The sequence below is a fragment of the Drosophila elegans genome, unplaced genomic scaffold (assembly GCF_018152505.1).
Source record: "Drosophila elegans isolate 14027-0461.03 unplaced genomic scaffold, ASM1815250v1 contig_149, whole genome shotgun sequence".
In the NCBI taxonomy this organism is placed as follows: Eukaryota; Metazoa; Arthropoda; class Insecta; order Diptera; family Drosophilidae; genus Drosophila; species Drosophila elegans.
In genome coordinates, this window is record NW_024545513.1 from 2,459,275 (window position 1) to 2,486,585 (window position 27,311).

At 34.7% G+C, this 27,311-nt stretch overlaps 1 protein-coding gene across 2 annotated transcripts in view; it reads left to right on the forward strand.

Annotated features, from left to right (window-relative positions):
- The window catches only part of LOC108137289, a 56,143-nt gene extending 36,315 nt beyond the window's left edge, over positions 1-19,828 (forward strand). Inside the window, exons 5-9 of one of the 2 annotated variants that reach the window (XM_017258907.2) lie at positions 10,029-10,227; positions 10,515-10,652; positions 16,392-16,651; positions 16,828-16,920; positions 18,694-19,828. In XM_017258907.2, coding sequence (XP_017114396.1) covers positions 10,029-10,227; positions 10,515-10,652; positions 16,392-16,651; positions 16,828-16,920; positions 18,694-18,798 — 795 coding nt within the window. In that variant the 3' untranslated portion in view covers positions 18,799-19,828. The remainder of the gene's footprint in view (positions 1-10,028; positions 10,228-10,514; positions 10,653-16,391; positions 16,652-16,827; positions 16,921-18,693) is intronic. The other variant, XM_017258908.2, reaches the window with a different exon arrangement.
- Positions 19,829-27,311: the final 7,483 nt, after the last annotated feature.

The following is a 27,311-nucleotide window of genomic DNA, read 5'->3' on the forward strand; positions in this document are numbered from 1 at the left end:
CTTCCATCGTCGCCAAAATTCTAACTTGCACTGATCTTATCAGCAATAAACCCCGTTAGTTACGAAATAAGATAAAGAAAGAAGAAATGAAAAAACAAAAAGAATAGAAGCACTTGTTTAAGAGTGCCGAAGCTTTGAAAAAGTGCGACAGTTATTTGGGCCCACGCTGTAGTTTAGTGTCCACTGTTGCTGATTTACCTGTTTTGCTCAGCTTATTACGTTTACTGTTCTGATTGCTGTTGTTGTTAAGTTTGTGTTACCTTTGGTCTTTTTTAGTCTTTGCTTTGGTATAACATTGCATTGCCACTTAAGATCAATTTACCTTTCAGCCATAAAACAAAAGCAAAGCGAAGCGCAATGGCTGAAAACAAAAATCCAAGTTAAAATTTGTTGTCTGCCGCAGCTGCAAATGTTGTCGGCTGTTGCAACTTGGATAATTGAAATCACTGTTGCTGCTGCACTGTGCAAAAAAAAATGTTGGATCACAACTAATCACAAATATTTTAGTACCTAAATAACTAAAATTGCATATTTGTAAGATGTATAAAAAATCTTTACCTAGGTTATGCAAAGGTACCAAAGAAGTTTACGTAGTTACGTACCTAGAAGCAATATTTGCGAAATTAATACAAAATTGAATTTAGTGCTATCAAGCTAATTTAAAAACAAAATTTAACATAAATTTTTCATTACCTAAACAACTGAAATTGTGAATTTGTAAGATGATATATCAAATCTTTACCTAGGTAATATAAAATATACCAAAAAGGTTAAATAGTTACGTATCTAGGTACCATTATCAAGATACACCACAACACTGGTTTAAGGTTATCAAAAGCTTATTTCTTGTGTTTTTGATGGTTTTAATTTGTTTAGATCTTTCAATATATTGGTTGTATGTATATTTTATGCGGTTATACAGATTAATTAACAGAATATTAAAAAAAATCCAACATTATTTCCCCCAGATCTGTTATGTTTCTGAAAATCTTTGTTATGTGTAGCGTGGCTGTTAGTACCATAGTTGTTGCCACATAGTTAAGTTGTTTTGGCCCGCGTCGTCGCACTGTCTGACAAAGTTAAAGCTGCAAATCGGCGGTGTAGATGGATGCGGGTGTTTTGGGGGCAGGTGGCAAGTTAAAATGCAACCTGGCGCGACCAACTGGCTGACTGCCTGGCCAAAAGCCGAGGTGCTCTGACCAACCCAGCCGGTTTCAGCGACCATGAGACAACACACAAACACGGCGACACTCGGACATTTGGGCATTTGGACATTTGGACACTCCGGGCACCACTTAAGGCCGCATCTGAACCAGGTCCACAACACCACTGCCACCACACGCCTGCCTGTTGCATTATTTGATTAAAAAGTTTGGTCCAAGCCCAAACTTTTCGTTTTATGGGCCTCCTTCTTGACTTGAAAAGTTGGAGGTGTCTCTCGCGGAACTTGAGTTTCCGGATTGTTCCGATTCCGCTGGCTCCATTTTGGGCAAATTTTAATGCCAAGCTGTGTTCCCGGCAGTTGGTTTAATTAACTTGATGGTCTGCCATAAATGCAGATGCATCTCGCGACATATATGATGTATATATATATTTTATATATAAATTTATATATGGGTAAATATGGGTGTATGTATCCACCTCTCGGGTGCTGCGGCGAGACATCTGCCACACGAGTGGGCTGGCTGTGGCATTCAGTTGCCGGTTAAGTGCGAAATTGGGGTCGTCATCTTCAGAGTTGCACAGCAAAACATATATGTGGGCATGATAGTATGTTCGCTGCAACTAAATCTTAAATGTACTTTGAACAGAAGCCCAAAGTGGGTAATTATACAATAGAATAGATTTACGCGTTTTTTAAATGTTGAAAAAAATATTACATTTTATTTATTTTTTCATTAATTTTGTTTTTTATTTTTTATTTAATAGGTTTATTAAATATACTTTTCTATTAAGACATACAAAACTGTTGAAATTTTGCAATGGTTTTTTCTTATAGATATCCGGAAAAAAGCCCTTCATAACAACATTAATATGTTATAAAATAGAATAATATACTTTATTTATAACACTTTTTAAATAGAACTTAGGAAACTATAAATTTTAAAATTTTATTCTAAAAAAATTACGAAAATCTTTTTTTTTTTGTTTTTTAATAAATATCGAAAAAATAATAACGAGGTACAAAAAAAATAACGACAATCGCAAATATAACAAACAAATAAAAAAAAATAAGACAAATGTATAAGTATTCTTTCTTTTTTCACATTTAACAATAGATTTTAACAACAACTTAAATAGTTTTAATTATCTTATCATAAGGTTTTTAAGAGTAAGTAGTTGCTATTGAGTGTTTGCATTACTGTTTGAACTACTTAAGTACTTAAGCCATTTAAAAGCCGAGATGCTACTGGTGCGATCACGGGTGTACCTTTTCGAAGGGGAGAGCGAGAAGGCGATAGCCCCACTACATAGTGGCTGTCATCGCAGTCGTTGCATGTGTAATTTGCTGAATTTTTAATTATGACACAGAGCGCAGCACGAAACAGGCAGACAGATAGACAGACAAACAGACAGATAGAGATACGGATCCAAATCCGAAAGGTAGAAACACCAGGGGTATGGGGTATGGGGTATGTGTTTGTGGATTGCAGGTTAATCTGCCGTGTTGCATGTTGCATTTGCCAGTTGGCAACTTATCTAACTGTCGAGCGGGTCTCTCAAAGTCGCTTTAAGCCCCAGATGTCAAATCAATGTGCCACGGCATGTACTATATATGCACAGGTACCGGTAGCCTGGGTTAAGGGACAGAGGAGGGTTAAGGCTTACAGATATTGCCGGATTAGAGGCGATATGGCATTCATTACTGCAGCAATCGGAGCAGAGAAAGCTAAGCTTCCAGCTCAGCTTGAAATGGAAATTCAAGTGCGTGATTATTATTGCAATACTTTGAAGAACCTTTTGGAGTACTTTTGGAGAATAGTAAGAGCAAAATAAGCCTCTTATTTATTACAAAAACCCACTTGAATAAAACTTGAAAGCAGTAATTATTGCCAATAATTTAAATTACAAATTTAATTGAGAGCACTATAAGTTTACCAATTAAATGCTCTGTCTAAAACAGAGATTTTAATTATGATCTAAAATATGTATTTTTAAATAAGTCTTCACATTTTTAGGCAACTTTCAAAAAATTGTATTTTTAATTTGTTATATTTCTAAAATTTGCTTTTTAAAGCTTGCAGTGCTTACATGGCAAACATTTTTAAAAATTAGCATATCAATAAATAATTATTTTGTCCTTATTTGCTAAATTTAATTTTATTCTTTCAATCAATTTTTTTTTGTTTTTTTTTTTGTTTCTGAAATTTAAAACACTCCGAAATTTAAATTCCCGACCTGACCATTTTAATATTGAATAATAAATATTCATATTATTGTGTGTCCATGAGTTTTCCATGTATTGTATACTCTTTATTATTTAATGTATATATTTTGTACTTATTATGTTGTTTTGGGCTATTTAAATTTGTAACCTTAATTTTTTTTAGACAATTACCCTTTGCCAATTTGCCATTTCTGTCTGTCTGTCTGTCCTTGACAATTCAATGTGGTTGCCGCATGCGGCTTTTATTGTTTTGCATTAGTGTTGCAGTTGCAATTGCAGTTGCACTTGCAATTCGCGTTGCTGTTGCGTTCGGCGGCTTAAATGCATTTTGGCCATTGATTGAAATTGACCAATTCGCTGTTGCGGTGGCGCTAATGCAACAAAAGCAACCAAAGCCGCAGCAGACTAACATTTTTTGCTTGTGTTTTCTGTATTATGTGGGAGGGGGGTGTGTTTTTGGGCGGCGGAAAAGCTTTTCCAATTTGTTGACAATGACAACAAAGAAAGTGACATCAATGTTGCTGTTGCCGCCGCTGTCAATGCAATTCAAATTGTCAGTTGCAGTTGCTGCCCAATTTTTACGGTCGCTTTTTTTTTCTAGCAAGCCGCCAAAATCAACATACAAAAGAGGTGAAACTGAACAGCCGGCAAACAATAGACCGAAACAACGCAGTAACACCATCACTACACACTAAAAAAAATTGTCATAGAAACTTAACCATTGTTGCATGAATTTTTTTGATATTCGATACAAAAAAATGTCTCAATAAAATGTGTATAAAATTAATACCTCGAGAGTATTAAAATTAAGTGGTTTTAAAAATAAGGCCTAAGACTACAGTATAGAAATGAAACTAAAAAGTATAGGGTTGTTTGTATTTAGTATTTAATTTATACTTTTGCTTTAAAAGTCTATGTAGTTTGTTTTCAAGACACACTGTAACTTGACTTTCGGTTGTTTTTTTTGTTGGGTGTACTACCTGAAAAACCAGCAACAAGTAAAAGGCGTTTGCTTGTAATATTTTCGCTTTCTTTTTCCTGTTACCTTTCCTTGCATTTATTAATTGTGCCCGTCCGCAAAGCCAATTAACTTGGCCAAAGGCCCCATTTATCGTTCGCGTCCATTTTCACTGCATACTCTCAGGCGGCTGGGGGAAAATAAAGTTGGTGAAAGGTGGTGGGCGACACAACACAGAGAACAAGATAAATGCGAAGAGGTTTGCCTGCAGTAAAAAGGTCGAGTAGCGCGGCAACGTGGCGCATGAGTAATGCGGCTGCAGGAGTGGCAAAAACCTAGCTTACAAGTGATTTACATTACACTCTCTCATAATTTGATTTATCATGTTGTTCGCGTTACATGTCGCGCCTTATTAAAAATGAGAAAATTTACCAAGTAACATCGAAAAACGCTTACATTAATTTTTTTTTCGTTTTATTTCTCTCTTGAAAAGTTTGAAAAGACCCAATAAAAATTAAAAGCTATTTATAAAGCTAGAAGTATTTTGTCTTTTAAACTTAAAAAAAAACCTTAGAAAAAATGCGAAAATTGGCATTTTAAAGGGAGTAAAAAAGTTTAACTTTAAAATTGAGATACCTTGTAAGAAGACATTTCATATTTATACATCATCCTTCTTCGGCTAGCTTTTTTTGGGATTAATTATATTTTTTACACTCCCATTTCCAATTTTTAGCCAAAAGTTTTTGCCCAAAAATGGAAACTAATTGCATGTCCATTTTGACATACAAGAATTTAGCTTGCTGGCATTGTTGCTGTGCTGTGCTGTTTAGTTTCGGTTTTTGCGGTTGTGCATTTAGTAGTAACCACTGCCACGCCCCCGCTCTCAATAGCCGCCCCCTCGTCCCCAGTGTTTTGAGGCAATAAGTGGCATGCCATTAAATAGACCGCAATTTTATTAGTTGCTGCTGCTGCTGTTGCATCAAAACAAAGGCAAATACAAGGAATGCAAAAAACAATATCGAGGTTACCAATAAACTTGCCGAGTAATAATAAACACACAGCGTATAGGAACATAAAGCTAAACCAATTAAAATTTAAGCATCACGAACAGCCGAAAATGTGGGTATTCCAATTTTAGTTTACGGCGTAAGTATTGCCAAATACTTGAGGAGTCGACAAACAAAAGCGTGAACTATTCCATTTCCATAAATATCATCTGTCAAAAGACTGTCGAAGTGGGCCAAAATTTTTGAATGTGTCATAATGGAAAATACATAAATTCCGGCCTCACAAAATCAACAATTTTTGATTCAATTGAAAGCCAAATATTTTACGAGCCTCTCTGCCATTCAATTTTGATTCCCACTTTAAATATGGGAGAAGTTTTCGCCAAAACTTTTTTGCATCCACCATATTTTCATTTCAACTCAATTGAGTGTGACAATAATATAGAATTTATATAGGCACACCGCACACATACAACTGCGGTCACAAAAATTGTCTTTTTTAGTTTATGGAAATGGCAATCAAAACTAGTTTTTAAGCAACTTTTGATTTTTTTTTTATATTTTCATGAAGTATATAAAATAAAATATTTTCGAAATATTTGTAAACCAATTTTTGTTTAGTTTTTAATTTTAAAAATATACTAGATATTAAGAATATTTGTAATTCAACATAAAGTGCATATGAACGAGAATTATGGGTAATTTTCCTAAATTTGTTGAACAATTTTTACTACGGTATTTTGAAAAAGTGATTTTTATTGAATTATTAACAGCTTTTACTTTTCTTTAAAAACTGAAACAATATCAAAAGTTTTTAAGCTCAATTTTGTTCATTGGTAACTAAACATTCAAAAAATTTGCTGCGCCTACTGTTATTATGACCGCAGCTGTACATATTAATATAAAATCAAATATTTGCATAGCCAACCATAATCCATAAATAATAATTCCATCAATTTCAATTCAAATTTCTTGTGCCATCTGTTTTTTCCCCTGCCATTCATACACACAATTTCATAATATATTTAACACAATTTATTGTCGATTTTTTCCCCCTCAAAAGTTTTTTTTTGGGGGGTGTAGGAGAAGCGAATTTAAGGCGCTAAGCATTTCCCCTGGCGATTGATTCAATTGCCCAAACAAGAGTTTATGGAACTCTCAGTGCTTCTCTTTATAATCTTGCACGGCTATCTCGTTCTTTTGGTAAAACATGTAAATTACAATTCATGCGGTGGCTGTCAACAGTTTTGCTTACTTTTTTGGAGAGTTTTTTGTAGGGGGTGTTAGGAGAGAAGAAAAAACAACATTGGCAAGCAAATATATGACAGGTTTTTGTGCTTAAAATATATTTTGGACGTTTTTTTTTTAAGCAAAACTTTGACCCATTTTTCAAGTTTACTGCCACTCGCTAAAGTGGCCTTGTCCTTGTATTTTAATCATGATTTACATGCTGGCCAAAACAAAAACTTTTAATGGCCAAGAGAGGCAGGATGACAACATGGAATGTCTGCCGAAAGGTTACAAGTTGGCCCCTAGATATTTGTCTATATAATCGCTTCAGTATATTTATTGAATGTTTGCTTTTTTAAGCTTATTGAATATGTGTTGCTTTATTAAATTGCCCTATAAAATAGGCTTCATAAATTGAATTCAACTTAAAACACATGTGTCTTTTATATAAAAGTTATTAGTTTATTGAATTATTATATTACTTTAAGCTCTTGTATATTTTTTATGGTAAATCCATTATTTTTAAAAAGTCAATTTTAATTTTTTTTTTATAATGTTTTTGTGAGTAAACTCTCTTTGGCTGCTAATACATTAAAATACTTTATTTTTGTTGTTTTTCCTTGGTTTTCTTTGTGTTAAAATGAAGGTTGTTGAATTTGTTTTGCTTTTCCGAGAAAAAAAAACAAACAACTTTTAGTTGGTGGGCAGTATAAGTTCTCTCTTTTCCAGTTCTGATTTATTTAATCCTTATTGTTGCTGCAATTGCTACTCTCGAAAGTTATTTTCTGTCTCTGCAGGACTTTTTAATAAAACCCGCCAAACTATGTGTTCCAATAGCAGCCAGGCCAAAAAGGTTTTTCGGTTACAAAAAAAGGTGATTATTTACATTGCCAACCCGCAGAGAGGCAGCCAATATTTTTCCAACAATTATTGGACTCGACTTGGGGTCCCCGCGGGGCACTGGAAAGTCAAGGGTTACGGCGACAAACTTTTAAGGCACAAACGCAAAAAAAAAAAAAAAAAACAAGAATTGTAGAGACCATTTCGAAATAAAAAATAAGTACATAAGTATTTTCGGAAAAGGGGCGTTGGCCGCATGAAATTATTAAAAAGTTGCATATTTACGATGACCAAAAGACCGGGAGTAAAGTTTTTCCTTTATTTTTATTTTTTGACATGACTGGCCCTTAACGTTTTGAGGGCTTATTTAGTTTAAGACGCGCACATGGCAAAGTTTTCTGCTTTTGGCTGACAGCAAAGTTGCCGTCGAAGAGAGCAGCGCACAACTTAACTTGGCTTTGACTTTCGGTTTTATGTACCAAAAAATGGCCCAAAAATAAAAGGAATTGTTTTTAGTCAGCTTAAGGAGGAAGTTAAGTGAAAGAGAGAAAGCCTGAGACAGACGTTTTAATTTAATTGGAAATGGGGTGGCTAAAAGTGCTCTCTTTTTAATTTTTTGACTTTTATTTATGTTGATTGAGAGAGCTGTGAATAATGTGGCGGAAAAAGTTTGATCAAAGCCTCGTGGACAGGCGAGAAATTATGACCATCAAGAAAATGGGCAGGAAAATTTGTCAAATAATGGCTGCAGCGAGTAGTAATTTGATCCTTAAAGGTTAATTGCCAGATTGACCGAATTGTATGACAATTCTTTTCAATTTCTCCAAAAGGTCAAACCTTTTTGGCCCTAATGCTATCGAATCGATTGTGTGTATTTTTATTTTGAGCTGTCGATTACCCATCCCAACTTTAAGTTTCACTTTAGTGTGTTTGTATGCGATATTATCGCCTAACAAGCGGAAAATAGCAGGCGAAGGATGGAAAATGTCGAGCAGAAGGAGGAAAGACCTTCTTAAGTTGACAACGACAACGACAATTTAGGTATTGATTTAGATAGCGTCTGGCAAATATGTTTTCCCAATTGAAGGGGAACAATATTGGGAAAACAGGAGGGTATACGCGCGCTTTTCCTGATACATCCCGCATTTTCCCGCCTCAATAAGTTATCTTGTAATTGGTAATTGTACAATGATTGATAAGCAATGAAGTAAGTGCTTGTATTTTGGCAGCTTAAATTAACCCGTTTATTAAAACAGCAGCTTTAAAGCTTAAAATACAAAACCATATTCAATCCACATTATTTATATATATAATTTATGGTACTGACTGCTTATCAACAAAGTTAACTACAATTAAATTACAGAAAAAAAGTTGTACTCCCATTTCTGAAACATTTCAACAATTTGTTTAAGCGGAAAAACTTGACTGGGGTGTTTAAAGTACATTGGTTGCAAAGCGATTAAATATTATAACACATATAGCAGAAATATCTCATTTTATAAAATCAACTTTTTGTTATACTTTTCTTTTAAAGACCTTTTTGTATAACAATTCCACAAATGTATTGTTAGACCTTAAGGTATACAATTTTTAAAGGCCTATTTTGCTGGCCATTAAACGGGTTGATTTAATCAACAGCAAGCAAATAGTAATAATTGCAAACTGTTGCTCATAAATTAAATTGTTTTTAAACAAAAAAACTTATACGCTGTATTTGCCCTTTCACTGTTCATTGAATAAATCAAACATACAGAACATTTATTCACTCGGTTAGTGCTATAATTGCTGGGCGAATAAAAAAAAATAAAAATAAAAGAGAAATAAAATCTGAATGTTAAATTAAGAAGTAATGAAGTGAAATTTCACAAAAAATGCAGTTGAGGAAAAATAAGAAAAAGCTTTACAAAAAGTAAACTTACAAAAAATCTTTTCAATTTTATTTTAATTATATCATGAATTGAATTTATTATTAAACTAAAAGACTTTAGTGTTAAAAAAAATGGTAAATGCACAAAAATCAGACTAAAACAATTAATGGGACAAGAGTAGCGAGAAAAATGCCATGTAAAATGAGAGGGGCTTTTTTTGGCTGCCAGTCGGTGGCGTATACGCAATGCGAGAAATCAACAAAATGTCTTCAATTCCGGTGTGTGTTGCAACATTGCCAGCTATTTTTATTCGTCTGTCAGTCATACCGCTTTCCTATCTTCCTTTCTTTCTTCTTCTCCTTTCTTCATTCTCCACCTTTTTTGCTCTCTTTGCCACTTTCTTCTCCCCGAAGAGCAGCTGCTGTCTTCCTGTCTAATTTATATGTGCATATTAAATTAGATTTGGCGAGGCAAAAGTGTCGCGCTAGGCATTTGTGCAACCCACACACTCACACACCCACACACAGCTGCTTCAATCGGTTGGCTTTCATTATTTAATTGCCACTCTTGACAAATTTCTAAGGCACACCAGGCGTATGTGCAATACGGCTGGGAATAATCAGATTTTGATGGAAATCTGCATCCGAGTGAAATGTTGCCAGCTTTCAGGCTGCATTTATATTTATTTATTTATTTTAATTAACCATTTTTGTTTTGTTTTTTTTTTTTTTTTGTAGCAACAATCGCTGAGCGATACGAGTGCCGCCAGCAGCGGCAAAGGCTCCAAATTCTTATTGCGTAAGCGTAAATCGAAGAAGACAGCCGCAACAACAGCAGCCACAGCAACAGCTGACAACGCGACAAAGGCCAAAAAAAGTGGCAAAAAGGGTGAGTTGCTTGGGAAATTTAAGGATTTTTCCACCTGCTCAATGGAAGGTAAAAATTTGCGTCCAGGAAGTGTTTATAAAAGTTTTGTAATTAAAATGGCAATTTTCATATATATTAATAAATATTAAATACATAAAAAATATATATATAAACATAAAAAAATTTGTATAATAAAAAAATTTTTTATAATATATAAAAAACATATTTACTTGATATAACAGTATAAAAGTATTTAATTTATAAAAACTGTAATCTATAAAACGGAAATCGTAAATAAGAAATGCACTCGTTTGTGCAATACAACTTAAACTATATTTTGTGATATTTTGTTGCAGCTGACACTACTTCGCAGCCTTCGATCAAGTGCGTGCTGGTGGGCGATGGAGCTGTGGGCAAGACGAATCTGATCCTGTCGTATCTGGAGAATCGCTTCAATCCCGAACACATACCCACAGCCTCAGACATTTATAACGGTGAGTATTTGGCATTTGTACACCTAAAAAAAAGGAATACAAATTTAGTTTTTAATAACAAAAAAAGTATGAAAACATTCCAAATTTTTTTTGGTATTTTTTGGCAATGCATGTCCACAAGTCCCCCATTTTTTTGGGGCGAATTTTGACGCCATTGGGTTGATGGCCCCCTTTCAACAGGTCTCCCATTCAAACGACCTTCATTTCTTATACTCAATTCGTTCTGCTTTTTCGCCGACCTTTGCAGCCTTCGTTTCGCTTCGATTGAAGGCGTGGAGTCAAGAATTCGGGTTGGATTTGGGCTGCTTTTCTCGGCACGTATATGAATTTTTCATTTTGTTGAAAACCAATTTGTGAAATCTTTGCCGAGTTTTCCATGTGAAGGATGTGCCAACGATGGGCGAAAATTGAAGCCAGTTCTGTGTAGTTGTAGATATTTCTGTGGGGCTTCTCCTGAGCCTCAATTGACTTGCACTTTATTTCCGCATTTGGCGAGTGGTTTTTGTGTGTGTTTTGTGCTATTCACGAATTTTAATGAACGGAAAATTGAAATTTGCGGTTATTCAACAGGAAAACCTGACTTTGTTTCGGTTTCGTTTTTTTCCCCTTTTTTTCCATAAGCAATTGATTGAGTTATGCTTAGCCCTTAACCCCCTCCCCTGCCTGCCTTAACCCATAGCCATGGTGTCTGGCACTCGAGACTGCCGCCGGCAGCCAGTTTAACCCCTCACCAGGCCCAAGGGGCTGATTTTAATAAAATTTTGCATGAATTTGCACTTCTCTGCACACACTCGCTTTTGGGGCCAAAAATTGTGTTGCCTGGCTGCCACTGCCACTCAGTGGAAAAGAGTGGAGTGAGTCCTGTGCCACATTCGCCCTGCAGATAATCGTGGAATAATTCAACAGATTCAACTAGGTGTAGTACACTGAATTGCAGGCGAATTTTCTTCTGCTTTTAGTTGGTATTTTGGCCAGATTTTGAAAGGTATTTATAAAACTTAAAGTTCCATTTAACAAAGCATGCTTAGAAAAGGATTTAATTATTTGTTAAATATATTTTCTAAAATTAGTAAATGTATTCTTAAAATTATGTAAATAATTCTTAAGTGAACAGCATTCTAGGCATATTTTTTTAAACGAAATAATATATAAAATGATTTAAATTATTTTTAACTTAAATTAATTGTTTTACATTTTAAATAAAAAAATATATATATTTAGTTTTACAATAAAACGCATTTTAAATAAACATTCGAAGTTTATATTTTTTTTATATCTTTTGTATAATGCTTGTCAAAGTTTTTTACCTCATGGATTCATGCTAATTGAATCCCCTTTTTTGAGGACGAATTGCAGCTTTATTTTTTGTGTGTCTTTGAAAGAGTGGGAGAATTGTATTTGAAACATTTCTTAACGCCCTGAAATGCTAGGAATCCCCACTGCCTTTTTTTTATTGTTTTTTGCCAGGGGTCGCCTCGATGTCCTTTTGTCGTTTGTTAAGTATGAAATTACGCATACGCCTCGTGGTCCTAGCAAAGGGAGGAAAAGGGGAGGTCATTGAATACCAGGAATTGCTGGCTCTCAACTTTGCCGTGGAATCTGCAGTCCCTTGACCCAGCTTTCCTGCTTTTCCTATCAATTTCCTAAATGTGCACTCACAGCTGTGGTTAAAATAATAGTGATAAGATAATGCGAAGTAAAAAGGGCTCAAAAACCTACTTTTAAGGCATAGGACAACTTTTCTTTTAATTTACCATAATGCTTACTAACCAAAAAACAAAATAAGACTTTTATAAACCTTTGATATTGTTTTAGTTTTTTAAGGAAATTTAAAATTAAAATTCACTTCACTGTTGTCAATGATTTTTGAATAATTATAAAAAATCTTCTTTTTTTGTTAAATTTACTTATTTATGGTATGAGCTTCACAAAAATACAATTTTTGTTCTTTCAAAAGTAGCTTTTTAATTATTTAAGGTTAATATTTCCAAGAGCAAAAAAAAACTACTATTATTTTTACCAACTGTACATATTTTGCTTTACGCCCAGACTTTGGCATAGTTCGGCCATTTGGCATAAGTTTTGGAACTAATTAAGGCAGGAAGGTTGGCTAATTGACTTGCTCTAAGTGCGTCAAATTGTTGCAATTTTTTGTTTTTTCGTTTTCGTTTCGGCAAGAAGACACCGGCAGTCTTAATCGTTAATTGGCTGAGTGATTGTGCTACTCCGACCGTGCCACCATATATATATCACTCAATCTGTCACAGATGTAGAGGAGAAAAGGCGCTGCTCGGGACTCCGACTCAATTAGGTGTCAATAAGGTTGAGTCAGCAGGAAAGGCGGCGAAAAGGAAGCTGCCTTTTTGGCTCACAATTACACAATTGCTCACTTTTTCACGCACACACACATGTGCTTCTGTTCTTGAGTTTGGTTTGGGGGCCATCCGCAACCGCCAACGATGTTCGCCTTTTGTCCCGACCTTCGCCATTGTCTGGCTTTCCCTTTCTCCAAAGGGAATACTTCACTTCACTTCACTTCACTTCAATTCACTTCACTGTTTTTGTTCTCCTTCGCGTAAAGCGATTTTCAGCTGAGCTGGCAAACAATTTCCCTTTCGTGAAATGGCAAAGGGAAAGGAATGGCATTGGCGGCATTGAATGTACTCCTCCGGCATTGATTTCCACTTTTACACTTTTTGGCAGCCCAAATAGCCAAGAAATATACGGGGCAACTAATAAAGCAACAATGAGAGGAGGCTCTCAAGGTAATGGCACAACGAAATGGGCAATGTGATTGGAGTACTTATTTTTATTTTTAGACAGTTTGACATGGGGCCGGCTATCTTTTCCATTTCACAGTGAATTAAGATTTTGTAAAACTGATTATAAGAAGAGCAGTCTAGAAAAGGATGGAGGAAGAAAAAACGTTAAGTACCTATGGAGTTGCTTGGCTCTAAAAGATATTTTTAGAAAATAAATGTAAATATTAAAAAAAAAAAATTAGAGGTAAATATTTGCAATACTTATTTATAAAATATTAATGTACAATTAATTATTATTGAAAAATTACTACTGTAGTTTAATTAAAGAGTAGACACAAACGTTTAAAAAACCTTACCAATAAATTTTCTCTTTAGAAAGTAATGTTCATGGACCACAAAATACACCGAATGAAATGAAGCGAACGTTTTTTGTTGAGCTTCATTAAACTTGGGCCAGAGAAGAAGTCACATCAGCGTCAGGCCTTCAGATTTTTTTTTTTTTTTTTTTGGTACCCTCAAATGTATTCATGAATTTCATGCGCTGCACAAATTAAATTTATTTTACATGAGCCCCAGAGCCACGGTGCTGTTCGTGGCGACCTTCGCTGCACCTGCAACCTGCAACCTGGTGTACTACTAGTACTTCTACTACTCCTACTTCTACTACGTGCTGCATGCTGCATGCGGCAGGCTGATTAAAAATCCCCGAGCAGGGCAACAGTGCAGCCGGGCAACCTTATTTACGCAGGCCAAACAGTCGGAGGAAGCTGCATTGAATGAAAGCTTGCCGTGATTAACTTTTAGATAGGACATGGACACAGTCCGGGGGGTTTTATTCAGCGAACGCGACGCGAGGTCAACTCTGCTTGGCAGCGCGTGCTAAAAAAACAAGTCATGCCGAAGCTTCAGCCTCAGCACACAGAAAACAATTCAAAAGTCATATTCAATTGATATGTAAATTGTGCGAAATAATATAATAGCATGTCAACATTATTTATTAACTTATGACAAACAAGAAGAGAACTGTACTTTGTTTAAATAGTCTTGCAACTATATCAAAAACAAAATATTAAATAATATTTACATTTACATGTTTAAACATAATAAAGATATTTCCATTTTTTCGATCATTTCTATGGTGGATACAATACGATTAAAGCCGTTATTCTGAAATTAAAGCTATATGTTGAAATACGTTCGTATAAATTGAAAAACAAAGATGTTATAATTTTGTTTTATTTTAATTTTTAAACTTCCGACTGAAATTATAAAAATAAAAATAATATAAATAACTTTTAAGGACATTTTTAAATCTGTTTAAAGTTTTTTTTTTAAACATAAACTCGATAATAAAAAAAAAAAATAAATAAATACCAGATATTTAATTTTCAAAGTATAAATTTATTAATATTTTTTTTTTAGTAGGTTGATCATTTATTTGAAAATATCATTCCAAAATATTTGCAATTTTCCGAGTGTGAATTTGACAAACATTGCCAACCCTTTCGTCACTCTTTTGAGCATCATTCAAATCATTTTCGCTCGCGTTTAAATATGAATGTTCTTTGCACACATGGGAATTGGCGGAAAAGTGGATGGGAAAAATGTTGGGAAATTTCCAGCTACCTAGTTACCCAGCATCCCTGCGCTTTACTAATTCACTTGCTAGCGTTTCATTGTTGATGCCACTCCACGCTTCCCATTTTCATTTTCCTGAAACTCCCGCTTTTCCCGTTCGAGTTGTGGGCAAAATGGCATCAATGCAATTTTGAATGTAATTAAACAGATGTTATCACTGGAGCATCGAGCGAACATATATGTGCTGCAAGAATAAATATTCATTAACTGGCCTAAAAGTCTTCTCCAATAACCAAACTTGTAAAGTAACGATTACTAATTATTGGTTTTCTTCATTTTCTAATTATTAAAACTTTGCGTGAGGGCGGCGTTCCCTTGGAATTTAAAGTGTCTAATAAGTAATGATTTCTAAGATACACATTAATACAAAAATAATAAGTACCGGAAAGTTCATTCATTTTTTATTTTGTGTGATTCCTTTTTTTTATTACTTTTTTTTTGCAAACATTTAAATATTTAAACAAGTCTACATACAATTCTGTAATAAAATTCTAAATATTCTGGAATCTTTAATTCATTTAGAGCTTGTTCTATTGATTAAAGTTTACTTGCAGCTTCAAAATGTACATGAATTGGATAGTTTCCCAGTTTTTCCGATTTTATATTTTTTTTATTTCTGTGTTTTTTAAAGTACCACCTGTCATGTGTCTGTGTGAGTGTCTACGATTACTATCTGTTCTTGTGTGGGGTTTGTGGCTGTGTGGGTGTGTGTTTGTGCGTGTTTTTGGGTGTATGTGCCTTGTGCTATGCCAAAAATGTGCACTTGCGTGGAGGGGACAACAAAAGGATTGGTAAAGCATTTTAAATTAAATGAAATTCCGACAGCAGAATGCAATCACAAAGTGCAAAGGGCTCAGAATGAGTGTAATTTACATATTTTGTAATTAAATTAAACCGAAATCAGGCCAAACCGATGGTTCCCCCACGGAGACACACAAATCAATTGATTGATTAATTTGGGAAATAACAGGAGTGAAAATGTAGAAAATGGGAACACAGCTGAAACACATTGCTTAAGATCATGACTTTAACAAATGAACTTGTATTTTAAAAAACTGATGAAGTAATTTAACATGTATTTTCAGCAGATTGTTCTTTTAATATTTATGTGATTTTACCAGAAGGGTACTGTAATAATACATTTTATTAATACGATTTGAACACAGATTTTGAGCTTAGGCTCTTAAGTATTTTTTATTTTTATGTTCTTACATTTTTTGCCTTGTTGAATAAGGGCACATTTAAATATACATAATTATTTCTGTTGAATAAACGTATATTTTAGATATGTAATTATTATATAAAATTACATTTAACTGATTTTTTTGTGCACCCACAGCCGATGTGAATGTGAACGAGAGTCCGGTGCACTTGACGCTCTGTGATACCGCCGGCCAGGACACTCTGGATCCGCTGAGGGAGCTCTGCTATCCGGACAGCGACGTCTTCCTGCTCTGCTTCTCGGTGGTGAAGCCGGAAACGTTTCGGGCCATCAAGGCCAAGTGGGCACCGAAGTTCGCCAAGACCAAGGCCGCCCTGATTTTGGTTGGCACCCAGGCCGATCTTCGCACCAGCCCCAATGTCCTTAACAAACTGCAGGTGAGTTGGCTGATTTATTAATGCCACTGCTTCCGCCACTGGCTTTATCATTATATATCTGACTCTGACTCTGGCTGCGATTCAAATATTTATGAAATTCTTATTTGATTTCATATGCCCCGAAGCTAACATTTTGATTTGTTCTTCTCTTCTTTTTTTGGTTTGTTTTTGTGCAGACAAATGGCGAGAAAGCAATTTCATATGCAGACGCCTGGGATTTGGCAACAACAATTGGCGCAAAATACATTGAGACTTCGTCAGCCACACAGGTGAGTCCCATCATCCCATCATCCCATCCTCCATGGGCAGACGGGGTGGGAAAAATTGAGGGGAAAGGGAGAACCCTATATTAATTAAAGCCAAAAGGCAGACAAGTCATTGCTCTGGGTCTCCGACTTCATTGCGGCCGTCTCGTGTAAACACTAGAAAAGTAACCTTTAGAGGGAAATGGGTGTGGAATAAAAAATACCATAAAGTATAACATTCAATGTATAGTATTCCTAACATTTATTAATCATATAAAAGTTAGAAGTAGCTTCTATTAAATAAAGCCAAAATTGTGTAAATGTGAATTAAATAAAAAATACCATAAAAGATACTGTATTTAAAATAGTATTACTCAGGAAAGACAATTTAGTGCTTATAGTCACTATTAAGACCTAAAATATATAAAAGTTAGTGAGAAGTTTTCTTTTCTTAATTAAATTAAATTGTAACTCTTAGGCAAAAATTAAAAAAAGCATACAGGGTATTCCGGGAAAAGAATCTTTCTGAAAAAAAAAAAATAAATAGCAAAGAAAAAGCCAAAAAGGACGTTTCTCCTGCGGGAGGCAGTTCGTCGTGGTCCTGGTCGGTTTTTTTGTATCCTTTTGAGTCGCCTTGTCACATTGCACACACACACAAAAATCATAATTGTGCGGCTGTGAGCGTTGAAGGAGGGGGAAATTATATACATATATAAGTATATACGACTTGGGGCATGGGATCCCCTTGTTTGTCCCAAACACTTCCGACTGAATGCCGTCGCACTGCGATCCTGTCATCCGTACATTGCACTCTACGTGAATTTCCCCGAAGGTAGCAGCTCCAGCCACGCCCCCTTTCCTCGCCTCGCCTCCGCCCCCTTGCTTCACAAAAGAAGGCGACAGCGAAGATGAAGCGATTGCAACAAATTATAAAGCACTTGGCACCACCAACCAGATGATGATGACGGTGACGATGATAATAACAACGATGATGATGACAATTTGTTGTGCAAGTGCTTCGCTAGTTGCTGGAAAATAAGACATATATATATATATATATATATATATATACACATATAACACCGCAATTAAGTTGCATTGCCGCCGGCGGGAATTGTTGTCCACATTTGTTGGAAAAACTTCAGGGAGTGGATCCTAAGGGGGCTCAGAAATAGATACGGAAAACACCTGGAGAATACAACTTTTATAAGCCGTCTCAAATTTGGTCGGCAGAAAACAAATTTTATGACAACACACAAATTGTTGAAATAATAATTGAAATTTTCATAATCCATTTGTTTAGGGAAATACGAATATTCCAATTAATCCATTCAAAGCTACTTAGATATTTAAGTATTTGCTCTTAGCACAAATAGAAAATGAATAAATACTGTTAAATTTAAAACTGTAAACACTAAACTTGTCTTGAATATTACTATATTTTATTTATAATATTTTATGGAATTTTTTTTCCGAAAAGAGTAAAAATCTGAATACTTTTTTATAGATATTCTTTTGTTTGCTTGTAAAAACCAAGTTTGCTTGTAAAAACAAATATATTCAAGCTGCACAAATAAAGAATCAACAAATAAGTTATCCACACAAAAATCAGTAAAAAAAAGGTAACCCATTAAGCAACTATTAAATTAAACCTGCCAACACTTGGTTAAAATATTTAATTTGGCATACTATCAGCTGGACAATGGTTGTAATTAGTATAGCAAAAGCGGAAAGTTTTAGTGGGGCTTTATTGATTTAATTAAGCAGTGATTAATAACATGACTATTTTGTTCGCAGGACAAAGTCAAGGATGTGTTCGACACAGCCATTTGGGAGGGCCTAGTGCCCACCACCCTGCCGCCCACGCCGTCCTTCTGGAGGAAGCTCTTCTGCCTGGCCTGAAACTCGAAAAATCTACTCAACTCCACACACGATTTATTATTTTTTTTATTCGGATAGCTGTAGATTATAATTAACTATTATTATTTATATTGAACAATTTTTTATTAGAGATTTTCGTTTAGCAGTGCTTGCACACAGACTGATCTACACAATAACTAAAATAATATACCTAAAAAAAAGTTTATTAATAATGTTTAATGCCTAAACAAATATGTTTTCAAGATCGATTTTTTACTCGTACTCGTAATCATGTTCATGGATTTTTCCCATTTTTTTTTTGCTTAATTTATAGTCGTAAACTATTTAAACTTAATTATTATGGCCCAGACCCACGACTATGTTACATCATTCCATCCGTTTTTAAGCATTACGTTTTAAGCAAATATTTCAAATATTGTATATCGAAGGCAGCATTAAATATAGCAAAGAAACAAATTCACCAAAACCCGTATTCTTTAAATTGAATTTTCCGTCCAGTGTTTCCAAATAATTTGGCATCCTAATGCCATAAGTGCTGGCAAAAATAATAATAAATACCGAAGGCATTACGCGGGGTTGTGTGAGAGACTTTGGATTGGAGAGCAGAACCAACAAAAGCTACATTAGCGTGCCAGCAAAGTCTCCACTCTCGACTCTCGACACCGCTAAGTAAACACACGCACAGTGCAGCCGCACACACCACACACATACACCACACACACACACCACACACATGCCACAGCATCTGAAGGAAAAGTTTAAGGAAAAACTGAAAACAAAATCTGTCAAGTTTGCATACCCCCACAGTGGCTGTCATTTTTGGGTGGAAAAGTAACAAAACTCTCTAAAAACCATTTATAAAATTTAAAAACTTATTTCTTCTCACACAGAAATATAAAATGTTGAATGAGTTTTATAACTTTCTTATCATAAGATCAGTTTCCGCGGCTTGAAAACTGTGGAAAGATAAACTAAAATAAATTGCGAACTTAAATGCACAAAGATCATAAATAATTACAAAATGCAATTGAAAATTAAACATTAAAAATACACCATATAAGTATATTTAAGGTGTTTAAGACTCAAAATGTTTATAAGTAACCGCTTTTCCAATATTTTCTTATAAACAAAAAAGAACATATAGATATCAATGTGTTTGGTTTTTCATTTCATATATGATTATAGAAGACATTTTTTTTGTCAGCGCCATTTAGTTCTTTTTTTGAGAAGGCAGTAATTTATATATTATTAATTTTGATTATAGAAACTTATAAGAATATTTCGCCTATAAAGCTTTTTTATGGCATCAAAGTAGGCAGTAATTTCATTTTAAATGTTAAATTCTGGCCAACCTAATTCACATAAAAATTCCACACAAACTAAATGTATAGTATTCAGTGACTTTCTATTCAGTTTTTCGTTTTTTCTTACTTTCTGTTGCTTTTTTTTTTGGCATTGTAAGCTCATAGAAGAGGGTCCATCAAATGTTTTGCTGATGCTGATGTCTTGATTACAGCATCGCGGCATCAGTGCCAGACATTTTGGTGGGCAAAAAGTACAATATTCAAGGGGCAAAAAGGGAAAAAGGGTTAAGAACATAGCAAGTAATAGCAGCAGTAATAACAAAACTTAACTCCCAACCAGCTGACTGACAGGCAAGTGCAGAGTAAACATTTTCACATTGTCTGGCCAAATCTGGCGAGCAAACAGTTAATGCGCCTGTCGACAGCAGCATCACATCAACAGCAGCAGCATGAGCAGCAGCAGCAGCAGCAACACCCCGCAGCAACATGCAACAGTTTTTGCGTAGGCCATATAAAACTGAAGATTCGGCAAGACGTTATTGCAGATACGTCTGATACGACAAGAACAACACAAAAAATCATAATAAATCAATGGCAGGACGAAGGAAACTTGGTTATGTCATGTTCGTAAATTTATGGCTACTTACACAGGCAAAAGCAATAAATACACAATTTATTAGACAAATATTTTGGGGGCAAAGCAAATTGCTATGCGTATGGCCGTGCTAATGATGCATATCTCCAGTTGACCGTGTGAATGTGTGTGTGCTCTTTCGTCCTGTCCAGGATGTCACTTCATTTTGAGGTCGTCCCATGAAATATTGAGCAGATCACAAAAGACCTTCGGGCATGTCAATCGATTTGGGACAAATTCCGACCCACTTTCGATTAGCCCTGCGGCGGCCAATGACAAAATTCAATTTAAGTTTCATAATGAAAAATGTGTCTGTGAAACTGTTGAATGTTGAATGGTTTTGCTCGCCCTGTCCCCTTTTTTTCGTATTATTTTTCGTTGCCTTTGTTTGGTACGTGCCAATAAAGAGTCGGCTGGAGTCGAGGCACGCGGCTATTTATGTGGGTCATTCACGCGCACGGGATGCGGACCGCATCCGTAGTCCTTGTGTGTGTAATTTACTTACGAATAGATACAGATATGGCCACGGATACAGATACAGATACGGATACAGCCACGGATACAGACATGGACAGGGACACATGTGGCATAGATACGCGGCTGCCAGACACGCCACTTGAGCCCCCGATTGCGCCCGGTCGGCAGGCCTTCAGCCATAAGCTTCATATCCTGTAAGGAATGGTTCACTGGGGCATGCACAGCATTTGCAATTATTTTGCAACAAAATTAATTTTTAATTTGATGATGTACCCCCTTATCAAAAAAGCGAAAATTGCCATAAAATGAATTTAAAAACACCTTCAAAGTCGGTTTCTGTATCGAAACCCTGGGAATTAAAAATCAAAGGATGGAATGTCATACATCGGTGAATTCGTCACTAAAATTCCAATCATATGGTATTCACAGTTAAGAATTTTTCCATTTTTCAAGTTTTCGCAAAAAAATGATGATGTACCTTATCAAAAATGCAAAAATTGGTCATAACGTTAATTTTTCAAAAAGTCTATTTTGAAAAATCGATTTTTCTTATTAAAACCAAATAAATGACTCTAAACCGATTGTAGATGGTAGTATAGGTTGCCAGCTGTCTAAAAAAGTCAATCTTATTGCTCTACCTCTTATTTTGGCCAAGTTACAACAAAAGGACGCTTAAGGTATTTTTTATTTGTCAAATCTCCAAAAACCCAAAAAAGCACTTAAAATATCGGTTTTTGTATCAAAACATTGGGAAAAATTGGTCACCAGGTGGAATGTCATACATCGGCGACTTCGTCATTAAATTGCCAATCAAATGGCGTTCTCAGTTAAAAATTTTTCAGATTTTAAATTTTTCGCAAAAAATGATGATGTACCCCCTTATCAAAAATGCAAAAATTGGTCATAACGTTAATTTTTCAAAAAGCCTATTTTGAAAAATCGATTTTTCTTATTAAAACCAAATAAATGACTCTAAACCGATTGTAGATGGTAGTATAGGTTGCCAGCTGTCTAAAAAAGTCAATCTTATTGCTCTACCTCTTATTTTGGCCAAGTTACAACAAAAGGACGCTTAAGGTATTTTTTATTTGTCAAATCTCCAAAAACCCAAAAAAGCACTTAAAATATCGGTTTTTGTATCAAAACATTGGGAAAAATTGGTCACCAGGTGGAATGTCATACATCGGCGAATTCGCCGATAAATTGCCAATCAAATGGCATTCTCAGTTAAAATTTTTTCAGATTTTCAAAAATTTGCAAAAAATGATGATGTACCCCCTTATCAAAAATGCAAAAATTGGTCATAACGTTAATTTTTCAAAAGTCTATTTTGAAAAATCGTTTTTTTTTTCAGAAAACTCTATTTTAGATAAATTAAGGAAAATATGAAAAAGTAAATGTAATATGTTTGTATTGCAAACACTTATAATAATTAGTTAGCATATACTGTATATTAACATAGCTAAGTTCTGAAAACAATTAGTTGGTGAGGTGTACCGCATTACTGTATTAAATGAATTAAAATAAAATAAAATCAAATTGAAATATAATTGTTTTCTTTTTTAAATTAAGTATGCGCAATTTTACTGGGGTAAGGAGATAGCTGGGCCCAGACTCCTGGTATTTTAAATATGGGGTAACGACATAATTCCGCCGTTTCAAATAACCATAATTTCGCGCGATCTTACAACGCTTGAAAATGCAGCAGAAAAAATAACATAATTTTGCCCACTTCGAAACTAAATAATTTTAAAAGCGATCTTATGATGCTTAAGAACGACATAACTTGTTTGTCAGTTTTTTTTTTTTTTAATCTTTTGCCAGGGCTTAAAAATGAGAAAATTTACTTGTTCTAAAAATATATAATTAATACATTCTCTGAGTATATTTTAGCCAAATTATATTCAATACTTCCTCTTACTATGCTTTAACCAAAATGTAATTTCAAGAGGTATTTCTGCAGGTACTACTCCTTATTCTTGACCTTCTTGGGCATTGTTCCCCTTGACAAGTTGAGAGCTCTTGCGATGGGGCTAAAACTTATAATCATGGCATCATCAACAAAATTATCGTTTTGCCACAGACAGACGGCACAGCACACATGTGTGTGGAAGTGGAAGTGGTCCTGCACAGATACACTCGCCATTTAAGAGCATAAAAGCGAAACGTGCTCGAAATGTGAATTACTCGCGCCCCAAAACCCTCACACATGCACACGCACACTCACACACTGTTGCACTTGAAGTGCCAGAGTGTATGTGCGAGTTGATTTTGCTCTTTGGCTCCATTTTGGCTCATAACTTTAACTATTTTACACGGAACCCAAGAAAAATTTACCCGACTTTTTCCATTGTTTTCCTTCTTTCTTTTTGTTTTTCTTTGCCTTTATTTAGTCGCTATAGTGCCTGCCTGCTGCTTTCTTTTCGGGTTGAGGAAATTGTTCGGCTGAGGGTTAAGTGGATCCAGCACCTTCAATATCTTCTCCATTTTTTTTTTCGTTTCTTGGCAAATTAACACGCCAGCAATGGGGGTGTGGAAAATGGGCATCAACAGCAATTCCAGCTTCCCTTTTAAACATTGATTTCCTGGCGCCTAGGTACATGGCGTATGTGAGCACTGAAAAAATAAATCAATTGTATATGTTTGTCAATTTAATATTTTAAACTATTTTTCACTTTGCAAACTATTGATTAAAACATTGTACATACTTTATGTATTGGAAAATAAGATCTTACTCTTAATCTTAATCTTATTGGAAAATAAGATCTTAATCAGAATACTTCATAACTAATCAATTAAATTTTTCCATTCAAAAAAAAGTATATATATTTCCAGTGTAAATATGCACATACATATATGTGTAATTGAAGCATCGAAGAAATCGCAATTCGCACGGACGCATTTCCTTGCAAAAGCAAACAACAAATAGAGACATATAAAAAAGGCGAAAGAGGCGGATAAATGGGGTGGTGAAAGAGAGGTGCCGACGTGTGGGGGAAAGAGAAGACACGACTGCTCCATTCAGCAGCTGCGAGTGGTGAAAACCTTTTTGGCACTAATTGCAATTACACGAAATATTATTTGCACACATTTCCAGCCAAAGCCGCAATCAGCGCGACAGAGAGGGGGCGACTGAGGAAGGGAGATAGCGATAGGCGGGCGCCATATGAACCAACCAACAGTGTTTAATCAGTTGAATGAATACGAAATCGAAATGGAAATCCCAAGACCCAAATGAAGACCAATCGGCGGGTTTGCCGAGAAAACTCTACTTATGATCGTAGGAGTACTGCTAGGATTAAGGTTATTATAACTTTAAATTTGTAAATTGACTATCATAAGTACATTTTTGATAAAAGTAAATTGTTCTCTAACTAAATATTGATTGCACCGGAAATAAAACTGGAATTAATCAGAGAAAGCTGTCTTCATATAAAAAATGGAGTTTGAATAGTGAACAAACTATAATATTTGCTAATTAATTCAGTTTAACACATTTTAAATTTTATAGTTAATTAAAAATATCTATATTAATAATATTATTTAATAAATAAATAATAAATAAATAATAAAGAAAAATAAGAAGTTTAATTTCGAATATGAAAATGTTTACTTAAAAGGACATAAAAATGAGATTGATAAATGTTATTCAAGGATATTTTATTAAAAATATCAACATTTTCAATATTCTTCTTATAAAAAATTGAATATTCTATGCCAGTTAAATATGAGTTCAAATTTATTTTTATATGATAAAAATTTCAAATATTCTTTGAACAGCTTTTAAAAGGAGCCTCTGATAACACATTTTATTTATATATGTTATATTTTTGCACCCGCAACTGACCTTCAAAATGCATAAATAGGCAAATAGACAGCAATGGCTGAATCCATAATGGAGTGCGAGGCCATCACAGGATTGTTTGCCAGCCTCATCCGTTTGTTTGCTTATCCAAGTCAGAACCAGGTAACTCCTATCGCGCCATCCCCTCTTTAAAAGCCCACCACCACGCCACTGTCAATTCCAGTTGCAGTTGCCATTCACAATTGTCTGGCATGTCGGCCGATAAGTCCACTCCATGGCACTTTGGCCTCCAAGCCCCTACCACTACCAGCCACTTCAATCCCTTTTTCAGACCCCCCTCCCCTTAACCCCTTTTGGCCCCTTAACCCCCGACAGCGTGCAATAAATCAAACATCAAAGCGATGAGCCAACTTGAAATGGACTGCAAATTTATGCAGCGACAGCTTTCAGTGCCTGATCCCAAAAACCCGATCCCCATTTCAATTTCAGATGGCGCAACAACAGGAGCAAACAAATCAAAGACTGCTGACACACCCTGCTATTTAAATATTCAATAGCTAAAAAAAAAAATAAAAGTCAGTTGGTAAACAAATTACGACATTAAATATCAAAGGTGTAGAAGCAACTAAAATTTTGGAAATTTTACATACACAAGTAAATAGTATTTTTACATTAGCATTCAGGGGATAAGCAGCAGGACTACAATATATTTTAAATGCTCACAAATAATTAAATAGTCCAGTTTAAAATAAGCCAAAACGCATTTGAAATTATACAAATTATATATAAAACAACAAAACAAGGAACATTGAGAGAAAATAAAAAAGGAAATAAAAAAACCTTGAATTTAAAAATATATATTTAAGAACTGAATAAACAATCAAAAGGTTAAACAATACAGTAATAAAAGCTTTTTTAAGCAGTTTGAAATGTTTGATAAATATATATAAAGCCAAAAAAGAAGACAAATACATTTCGTTATATTTTTATTTAAGTACTTTTTATACTTTGCCAGACTATTCAAACATTTTTAACGCAGAATTTTACCTAATCCACACGTATCCGTTATTCATATGCAAATATGTTTTTTTTTTATTATAAATTCACCGCTACCTGTTTAGTTTATTTGCGCCTGCATACGATTTACATGCATATGATAAAGTTGATTAAATGCAAAGTGGCAAACGGAATTTCATATCCCTTTCCCCTTCACTCTGCCGTCAGAAAAAATTGAAAAACTTGAAGGCAAACAAAAAACAGGACAAACTAAGGGATCTGCAAAACAAACATTGTGGAGAAAAGTCAAGGAAAAAAGAGCCAACACTGAAGATATTAAAGTTAACTTCATACTTTGTCTGTGAAAATTTATAAAATATATATATATAATTTATTTATATTAGTTAAAAAAATGCTGTTTTTCAAATTTTAAAATTGAAGTCTAACATAAAATTCATAAAAAAAAAACAAAAGTCAAGGAAAAATGTGTTTAAGTATGTATTTATTTATTAAATTTAAAGGTAACTTTTCTGAAAACAATGGTCTTTAAACGTTTAATTAGAAGTCTTAGAAAAAGTAATTTAAGATTTCGGCTTTTTCTCTTAGTGAGGATGGTCAACAGGACATATTGAAAAAGTTATGAACAGGAAATGAAGCGGAAGCTGGTAATATTCTCCAACGAGGATGACCACTCCCTGGTCTTTTTGGCCAAGTTAGCACCTTTTCGTTGGTGACTAGTTGACATCGTTGCGAGCTTCCTAATTGGCCGGGAAATGAATAAATTGTACTTATAATTTAAGTATTTGATTTTTGTAACTTAATTTAGTTTTGAGTCTTAATTAAATGTGTAAAAATGTAGAAACCGTTTTCGTACACTTAACAAAAATAAAAAAAAAATCAAACCTATTTTAAAACGCATATTAAATAAAATTTTATTATTATATAAATATACTGTACCGTAAAGTACAAGAATATATATGCTGACCACTATATAATTTAAAAAGCAACTAAATTGAATGCCAAAACTCCAAGTAGTTATAGTTATTAAAAATTAACAATTAACAATTAGTCTGTCGGTGCACAATTCATTACTGCCCCGCCTGCGAGGTGGAAACTGGGCGCACATTGTCCATTATCCTGGCGGCGGATGTATCCTGCAGGATCGCAGCCGGAATCCGTCCGCTTATTGTGAAAGTTTTCCGTGTGTGAATAAGGCTGAGTGGACCGAATGGCACGCTTCTGAACACAACGACTCGGGGCTTATTCGCTTGTAATGAGTAACAAAGCCCAAACCGTGGTGCGGCCGGAAATTGTGCGC